At 33.8% G+C, this 9842-nt stretch overlaps 1 protein-coding gene across 1 annotated transcript; it reads left to right on the top strand.

The window, feature by feature from the left end:
- The first annotated feature begins 5355 nt into the window (after positions 1–5355).
- LOC141613528 (putative F-box/LRR-repeat protein 21) lies at positions 5356–9507 on the top strand. The gene is made up of 2 exons (XM_074432267.1): positions 5356–5786; positions 8629–9507. The coding sequence occupies exons 1-2, from the start codon at positions 5371–5373 to the stop codon at positions 9269–9271; spliced, it is 1059 nt and encodes a 352-aa protein (XP_074288368.1). The 5' UTR covers positions 5356–5370; the 3' UTR covers positions 9272–9507.
- The last annotated feature ends 335 nt before the right edge of the window (positions 9508–9842 follow it).

The raw sequence follows: 9842 nt of genomic DNA, 5'->3' as shown, positions 1-9842 counted from the left end.
GCATATGGGGCTTGAGACAGTTAACAATGATTTTTGTAATAATCATCTTATAGGTGGTGTTACAGAGACTGATGGGTCGGAAGTTAGAGATTTTTTGGGGGGAAGGAATCTTTGGGATGAGGGAGATAGTGGTTTTGTTAATGGAGGGAGGAACAATCTTGGTTGAGAAAATGTTTTGAATGAAGAGGATGAAGTCAGGTTTGATAATGTCCCAACATCTTTTAAAGAAGCCCGCGTGGAATCCGTCAGGTCCAGGGGCCTTGTTAGAGCCAAGGGAAAACAAGGTAGAGCGAATTTCTTCATTAGAAGGGATCGATAAGGTTGTGGTGAATGAGATATCCGCGTGGAGAGACCAAGAGAGGGAGGTAAGATGAATGGTATCTTTGCCAGAGGTGAAGAGATTGGCAAAATATTGAGTAATATGGCCGTTGAGGGCGTCATGGCCAGAAATGGTCAAGCCCACATCATTGGTCAGACTAGAGAAAGGATGCGGTTGAAGCTCCTACTGAGGGTGAGAGACTTCTGAAAGAACGAAGTGTTACGATCGCTATCAGTAAGCCAATTGATGCGAGGCCTATCTTTCCAGTAAAGGTGTTCAAAGTCAAGGACGCAGTTGAGGTCGCGGGTGAGAGAATCGTTGAGATTAAGGAGGAAATTAGAGTAAGGGTGGGTGCAAAGCTCTTTTTGGACCCTAAGGAGATGGGAGGAAAGATTCTTTTTCTTCTTAGGGAGGCTACCAAAAGTCACGGCCGCCTAATCACTAAGCGTAACGCTGAGGTTGGTGAGCTTGGTAGGGGGCAGCCACTCAGGGAGGGCCAGGTGGAGGACACAAGAGGGACGAAGGAAGGTTCGCAGTTCCAAAAACTTTCAAACTTAAAGGGCTTGGTCATAGGGTGGGGGGTGGGGGGAGAAGTTTTAAGAATGATAGGGCAATGGTCCGAGGAGAGGCGAGTCAAATGATAGTTATGGGAGTTGGGGTAATGGTCAAGCCACAGTTGGTTCACCCAAACTCGGTCAAGCCTTTCCAAAATAGGGTTAATACGGTGTCTATTGGTCCAAGTGAATTTAGGTCCAGAGAACCCTATGTCAATTAGGTCGCAAGAGTCGAAAGTGGACTTGTACAAGTCAGCTCTATTTTGTCTAATGCCTCGGCCCCCAAGATTAAGCATACCTATCTGGAAGCCAACAAAGGCGCTTTTTAGCATGCAAATCTCAATGTCTCTCCATCGACTAATTTGGTTACCTTAGAGAATCTCCAATGGTTGAGAAAAAGGACTTGCTTGCAATTTTAAGAAATTGCAAACTAGTAGTTCAACCATTGGAGTAGTTCAAATAGATTACCTTTGCTCAAAAAATTTTGAGCTAGTAGCTCCATGGACCTACTTGCTTAAATAGACCCACAAAAAGAACATAGCCAATAGAAAAATAGTGGTCTCATTTATAGTGTTTTAATTTTTTATCTAGAAATTTAAAATTGAATAAAAAAATAGGAGAGTGTGTTAGGTGGGTCACATCAAGCTAGTAGAAAATCGGTTTCACCGTTGGAGTAAGTTGTAGCTTGAAATGATTGTATCTCAAAAAAAATGATGTGGCAAAGGTAAGCTAGTACCAACTAGCTTACCATTGTAGATACTCTTAGATTCCCCTTCCCCGAATCTTCGTCTCATCCTACAGGACCACGTTTTAGAGTTCACTTCCTCATGTGATTCAAGTGTAACCGAGGCTTCCCCTCTCTTATGTACGAAAGAAAAAAATACTAGTGCCACCTCAAAAAAATAAATAATACTAGCACTTCAATAATAACGGCGGATTGGCTAGCGAATCTAGTCTAGTATATATATAAAAGAGAGTTTTTTCGAGCGATTCTAGAGCGTCCACATCATCAAAAATTAATTTAGGAAAGTTTCATAAATAATTTTTTCCACATAAAAAATAAAGTGGAAAATCTTTTAATTATTATAATATCTATATTTCCTATTTTATATTCATGAGAAGTTTCTAATTTTTATATAAAAACTTTGACATTTTCTCTGGCAAAAAAATGTTGTTATAAAAATTATGAAAATAATATAATTAGATTCGTGGTAAAAAATGCTTTCATTAGAGTATAGATTTCATATGATTTTCACATACGAGTATTAAAGATGGTGTACTTCTTTTAATATGTTATATGTCCCCCATTGAAAAACAATGTTAGTGTAGTGATTAAAATACGTATAAATTATATAATTGTCCCACATCGAAAGATTAACATAAGGTGGGTGATCCTATGATTATAAATATGAGTCATCATTGGAACCTATATACCAACCAAAAACTTTTTGAGCCTCTTAAGTATTGTTTTGGAGAGCTCTTAAGAGTTTATATCATTATCTTCACAGTATGATATATACATATTTTTTCTATATTATGCATTATATTCAAGTGATGTTTATAATCTTTATATAAAAACTTATACATCTCATTTGCCAAAAAAGTATTATAAAAAAACGTGCGAATATTAATAAATAGTATTCCCTCCATTCAAGACCAAATACAACATTTTCATTTACACACTTGCCAAGACACAAATTACAACGTAAATATGTTTAAGTTTACATTATAAAAATTTAAAGTTTGATATTCTCATTGTACTTTATAGGTGAATCAAATAAGATCCCACATGACCATATTTTGTCTTACATATTGCAAGGAATCGTAAAGATACTATTCGTTCATGAATAGTGTAAAAAAAGGAATGTTGTATTTGGTCTTGAATCGAGGGAGTATAGTATTTGCTCATTATTATTAACCTGGGTTAGATGTCGAATTATGTACGAAAAAGATGGTGTATTTCTAAGTATGTTATTTGTCCCACATTGAAAAATATGTTGGTGTGGTGAATATATTATGTATAAATAATAGAATTGTCCCACATCGAAAGTTTAGCATAAGGTGGGTGATCATATGATTATAAATAGAAGGCATCCTTAGAAGTTAGAACCTAAATACCACCCAAAACCTTCTAAGTCTCTTAAGCATTGTCTTGGAGAGCTCTTAAGAGTTTATATCATTAACTCCACGATATGATATATATATTTTTTATATTATGTCCAAGTGGTGTTTATAATTTTTATATAAAAACTTATACATCTCATTTAGCAAAAAAGTAACATTTTTTTTTTTTGAAAAATCATATAATTAGATTCGTGGTAAATAAATGCTAGCATTAGAATATAGTATCATATTATTTGCACATATTTTAATTACAATAAGAAGTTAAAAAAAAATGTACTATACGAATATTAATAAATAGTACTCCTATAGTATTTGCTTATTATTATTAAACTGGGTTAGATGTCGAATTAGGTGTGAAAAAGATGGTGTATTTCTAAGTATATTGTTTGTCCCACATTGAAAAATAATATAGGTGTGGTAAATATACTACATATAAATAGTTGAATTGTCCCACATTAGAAGATTATCATGAGGTGAGGTACTACATGATTATAAATATGAGTCATAACTTAGAGGTATCAACCCAAAATCTTTTGAATCGCTTAAAAATTATCTTAGAGTGTTCTTATAAGAGTTTGTATTAACGGCAAACCTTAGTTACAACAATACCATACAAATATTAATCACGTAGATATTTATAAAAGCGATTATATATTACTATATTAGTGATATTATAATGTTTATTTTAAGACAATCGATAGTATAATAATTTTATTTAAGACAAAGTCATAATTAAAAAATAAAATGGGTGCTAAATATACATAAATTCGTTTGTGTCATATAATGATAATCTCTGCACTAAAATAGAAAATTTATGAAAATGGAAAAAAAACGTACGAATATAAATAGATAGTATAATATTTTCTTATTATTAAATCGGGTTGGATATCGAAATAGGTGCAAAAAAGATGGTGTACTTTTTCGTGTGTTATTTGTCCCACATTGAAAAATAATGTAGGTGTGGTAAATATACTACATATAAATTGTTGAATTGTCCCACATCAGAAAATTATCATAAGGTGGGGTGATCTTAAAACTTAATTTAGGAAAGTATTATAAATAATATTTTTTGATGTAAAAAATACAGTGGAGAATCTTTTAATTATTATAAAATTTATTTCCTATATTATATTCAAATGATGTTTCTAATTTTTATATAAAAAATTTTACATTTCATTTGGCAAAAAAATATCATTAAGAAAATTATGAAAATAACATAATTTAATTCGTGGTAAAAATGATATCATTGGCGTATAGATTTCATATATTTGTACATATATAAAATTGTGTACTTCTTAGTATGTTATATATCTCACATTGAAAAATAATGTAGGATTATATAAAAATAATAGAATTGTCCCACATCGAAAGATTAACATAAGATGTAGTGGTCTTATGATTATAAATATGAGGCATCCTTGAAACTTAGATATCAACCTAACATCTTTTGCGTCTCTTAAATAAGATGTTTTGACTTTTGATCATATCTAAATAAATGATTAGACATAAGATGTAAATATTAAGACCTTATAACCAATTTTTTTTAACTAAGTTAATTACCCCGTTGCAACGCACGGGCATCCAAACTAGTAAGGGAATATGGTCAACTATCAAGAACTACTAAAACTTATGTCGAGTATCCACCGGTTGAGTTTTTTTTTTTTTTTTTGAAAAGACCATTACGGCTTATATTATATAACTTAAATCATGATTCGCAACATCAACAAATTCCAAAGGAAAATTCTCCGTCCAGATTCTCCTACCTACCGTCCACGACCTAGCATGAGTGTGCCAACTTATTAAAGTCATTACTAGTGTACGTAAATAAAACAGAATTGAAACAATTACATAAAACTAAGATATCAGCATAAATAAGGAAAATATCACTATGACCCTTCTTCCGCTTCTTCAAGTCTTCAACCACACTCAGGCAATCACTCTCAATAAAAACGTCTCGCATTCCTGCCCGTCTTGCTTCCTTCAAACCAAGATAGATAGCTTTCGCCTCCGCCATCGCCACCACCCGACTTCCTCCTTCTTGGACCACCACAGCCCATGCCACCCTCCCATCCCCATCACAGCACACGGCCCCTAGGCCCACACCCATACCTTCCTTAACTCCTGCATCAACATTTACGTTTCATACTCCTTCACTCAGCTTTGTACTATCTTGTCTTTGACAATTTTCCGTGTAATAACTAATTATTTTTCATGTGTTGCACTCATTTGCACCAACAAAAAATAAAATAATGACGTCATTAAATGTCTAAAACCCACGTAATGATGACCAACACAAAAACTGATGTACTTAACCTTTGTATAAATTGTATCCCTTGTTAAGTGTCTAAACTTGGGCAAAGTTTTCATTCCGCAATGTCTTCAATTTCAAACCCTAGTTCATCATCACCAAATCAACCAAACAACAAGAAGCACAAGACCGATTTAATTCATCAAACAAACAAAACCCAATTCCCAAATTGGTTGGAACTACTTGAAGACATATGGGTTATCATTTTTTCAAAGTTGCTGACAATTGAATTAATTGAGAATGTTCAGAAAGTGTGTATGTTGTTTCGCAAGATATGCAAACTACCCGTCACGTTTAGAACTATAAATATGACCGTTCCTAGAGGTCGTCAGTATGTTAATTTGCCGTGGAGTTTCGACAATTTGACTCGTTACGTAATTGATTCGAGTGCGGGTGGTTTGATTGATATGTATTTGGAGTATCATCGTGATCTTAGTTATTCTGATATACCGTATAGGACCTTGATGTACATCACTGAAAGGTATGTTATATTTTTTTACTGCTGTGTGTAGTTGTTTTGCCAACTTACTCTTTTCGTTCCAATCACTTTACTTTTTTTCTTATTGATAAGTCATTTAATCAAAAAGTAAATAAATGACTGCAACGGAAGTAGTATGTTTTAAATTTTCACAAATAATTGAACGAAAGAGTATCATTATGTTCGTTACGATTTACGTTGTATGGTATTTGTTGTTTGAGAATGGACGCATATTTAGGTAGGGCTGAGCAAAATATCCAAATATTTGATTTGATGTAATATCCTACCCGCATTCGATCGGAGTTTTTGATTTCCAATCCTTATTTTTAAAAATGCTCTTCGAATGTGCGGTGGGCGCGCCTTGATGAGATAACGGTCCAAACACCTCGGTGTATTTTAGGTGTGTCTTTTAGGCTAGACTCGCTTAACAAGACGCGAGAGTACGCACTCTCCATCTTTTTTTCACCTAGATCTTTAACTATGCCATTTTTATTCCCCATTATTCATACTTCCTTTATCTCAATCACTTATTTGTTTTTTTATTCTTGTGAGAGGTATTTTAATCAAATGCAAACACATGATTGAGATGGAGCAAGGAGTAACATTTTAGCCCTTCACATCTTAGACAACATGAAAACGCCCAAAAAGATACGAAAAATGCAAGCGGTGCCCTTTAGGTTTGACATTTTGCCCGAAATATTTTTTATCCGGAAAACGTTAAGAGGTCATAACTCGTGTTTACGATTTCAGAAAGTGATAATTTTTTTTTTTTCAAATTGATCATCCTTTCGTGAACTACAATTTGAAAAAATAAAATATATCGTATTCGTATCCCGTAGCTAGGAGTTATGTATGTCAAAAATTTTTTGACCAAACAAATTTTGAGTGACCCATATCTCTTGGTCACGATTTCCAAACTCGACAATTTTTTTCCGGATAATTCACGCGGTATCCCTGAAACTTGACACTTGGCACGAAATACCCAAATTTTTTATCCGGAAAACACTAAGAAGCCATAACTCGTGTTTACGAGTTCAGAAAGCGACGATTATTTTTTCCAAATCGATCAACTTTTCAAGAACTACGATTTTATAAAAAAATCACATTTGGATCACATGGTTAGGAGTTTTCGTACGTCAAAGTCTTTTTTACTAAACAAACTTTGAGTGATCATATCTCTTTGTCACGAGTTTCAAACTCGTCAAACTTTTATTCCAAATCGTAGTTCTCAGAAAGATGATCGATTTGAAAAAAAATCGTCTCTTTCTAAACTTGTAAACACGAGTTAAGGCTTCTTAAAGTTTTTCGGATAAAAAATTTGGGTATTTCATGCAAAGTGGCAAACTTTAGGGGTATCACATGAATTATCCAATTTTTTTTACAAAATCGTAGTTCTAGGAAAGATATCAATTTTTAAAAAAAAATATTGTCACCTTCTGAACTCGTAACCATTAGTTATGGCCTCTTAAAAATTTTCGAATAAAAATGTTGTGTATTTCGGGTAAAAAGACAAACCTCAAAGGCATCGTGTGCATTTTTCGAAAAAGATATTTCCGCCAAAGATGTTAATTGCAAAATTCAAATTCGGATTTTCTAACATGTGCCCTTAGGGAACATGATAAGAAGTTAAGTAGGGAAAGATTTTCAACATTATATGACTAATTATGGTAAATATAAGTTTCAACTCTAATTTGTCATGATATATTCTCAACAAACATTCCCTACCTAACTTATTACTAAAAACCTCAGCTTTGCGCCTCGTCGGTTAGGCCTCTTAGCGCCTCGACCTTTTCAAACTAAGATCTAATTTGCATCTGATTTTAAACTTGGATATCCAATTTGATTTTTTGGAGACATAGATTGAATATAGATACAAGTATTAGTTTCATAAGAAAGAATATCCAATTCAATCTGGCGAATGATTCGCGTTCGCTCTTCTCCTGCTGGTCTTCAGGTTTTCAAATGTGGAAGGTTGCAAAAAATTTTGGAAAGTGATAGGGTGACAGCGAGTGTTATCGAGTTTGAGTACCACCATTATTAAAATAGTAATATAAATTAAAATAAATTTTTTATTTCAATCTTCTCACCCAAAAGAATTTTATGTTTCACAATTACGCGAAAATTAGTAAGGGCATTAATGGAATTGGATTTGATTAAATCTTGAGTTACTCTATTTTATAGCAATAATGCCGGCGATAGAGGACGTACCCCCCAATTTGTACGGGAAGTGCAACCATGGTGGGCGGATTGATGGCTCTCTTTTGCTCATGGGTTTGTTTAGTAAAAAAAAATTTCATAACTTTTGCATAAAAAATTGAACTACGCCGTGCCATTAAACGACGCCATCAACCTATTTTCCTAAATTTTGGATTATATTACGTACTTCGTAACTCATTTCTCCAAGATTTCATCCATTAAATGAATTTGGCAACCTTCTTTCCAAGACAGAATTAACAAAATCTGAACTCCTCTCATCAATTTCATAAGTTATTTGATAAGAAGAATTATATTTCCCATATTACCCTTTTTCAATAAAACAGGTTAAAATTCTAAAAGTAAAGGGCAATGAAAATTGTTGGTAATTTACTAAAACGTCCTTGGTGGTATTGAAAGTGAGAGTAACACCGAATTTCGCTATCTCAATTTCCGTTTTTTAGATTTATGTGTTAAATATTTCAAAGCGTCTTGCTTGTGACGGGCTAATCCCGTCACAAGCTGCCTTAGCAACTTGATCCTTTGTCAGTTTGGCTTTCATTACCGTACTAATTACTGATCTCTACCAACTAAATATTTTGTGCATTCTGTCTTTTAATGTATCTTCGTATTTCTGAAAACATCCTAACAGATGCAAGAATCTTAAACATCTGCGCCTGGGCTATGTGTCTAATGTATTGTTGTTGACTGATGAAAGACTGATGGAAGCAGTGAAAAGGCTCCCTATGCTGGAGGAAATCCAGATTATACAGTGTTCGTTCTCATCTAAGACAATTGAAGCTATCGGCCATGCTTGCCCCTCATTGACATCATTTGGCTTAAATGGTGTCGGGCGTAAATTACCAGATTATACGTTCAATGATTTTTACATGTGCACTGACGAAGATTGCATCTGCAATGACGAAAAGTTCATCTGCAATTATTATGCGCTAGCCATTTCCAAAAGCATGCCTAAATTACGTCATGTTCAACTAATTGGGAACAGCATGAACAATGAAGGTTTGAAAGCAATTCTGGATGGATGCCCTTATCTTAAATCCCTGGATTTACGTGCTTGCTTCTTTATCGATTTATCAGGGGATTTGGGGGAAAGATTAGCGAACATGCACCTTCGATACCCTAACGATTCCACTGCAGACTATGGCCATAATGCCTATTATATTGCAGATCCCGACCATACTGATAACTCTATGTGCTACTCAGGTTTGTCTGATTCTGATGATGACAGGCCAAGGGTGTCGCCTGATGTTCTTATTGATTATTATTCACCTTGATGATCACTTTATTGGTCGTGGTTATTCCAGGTTATGATTCTTCAGACTGAATTTTCAACTTTTACATGATCATGATGAATATGTGATCATCTTACTCTTACTGATAGCGACACTGTAGCTTTTGTTTGAACTTGTCTAGTAGCCTCATTGTTGAGGAGTGATGAACTTCTGTAACTTTTGCTAGTTCCTCAGCTGGTCTGTTGATTTCTGTTCTGCAAATGTAACATGTTTTGGAACCTTCTTTAGATATCGACTTTATGATCTAAATGTTTTAGAAGATGATACGGTTATACTTGGTGTATGGAATCTTCCATACACCACTAATAGAATTTGAACATGCCGTAGAATCCAATTATAAAAACATGAAGGGAAATATAGAAAGTTTGGAAAGGATTTGGGGAATATTTTTTGGGAATTTATTTATTATTATTATTAAAAGATATGATAATACAGAGTATTTAATTACCATTTAAAAAAATATTGAAAAGTTGTTTGCTTTTTTTTTTTACACGTTAGTTGGTGAGTTTTTTTTCTTCATTCAATAATATATTTGCACTTTTTCTTCATGATA

The sequence above is a fragment of the Silene latifolia genome, chromosome 11 (genome assembly GCF_048544455.1).
Source record: "Silene latifolia isolate original U9 population chromosome 11, ASM4854445v1, whole genome shotgun sequence".
NCBI classification, from domain to species: domain Eukaryota; kingdom Viridiplantae; phylum Streptophyta; class Magnoliopsida; order Caryophyllales; family Caryophyllaceae; genus Silene; species Silene latifolia.
The sequence above is the reverse complement of the archived record's forward strand: the minus strand, read 5'-3'. Positions and strand labels throughout refer to the sequence as shown.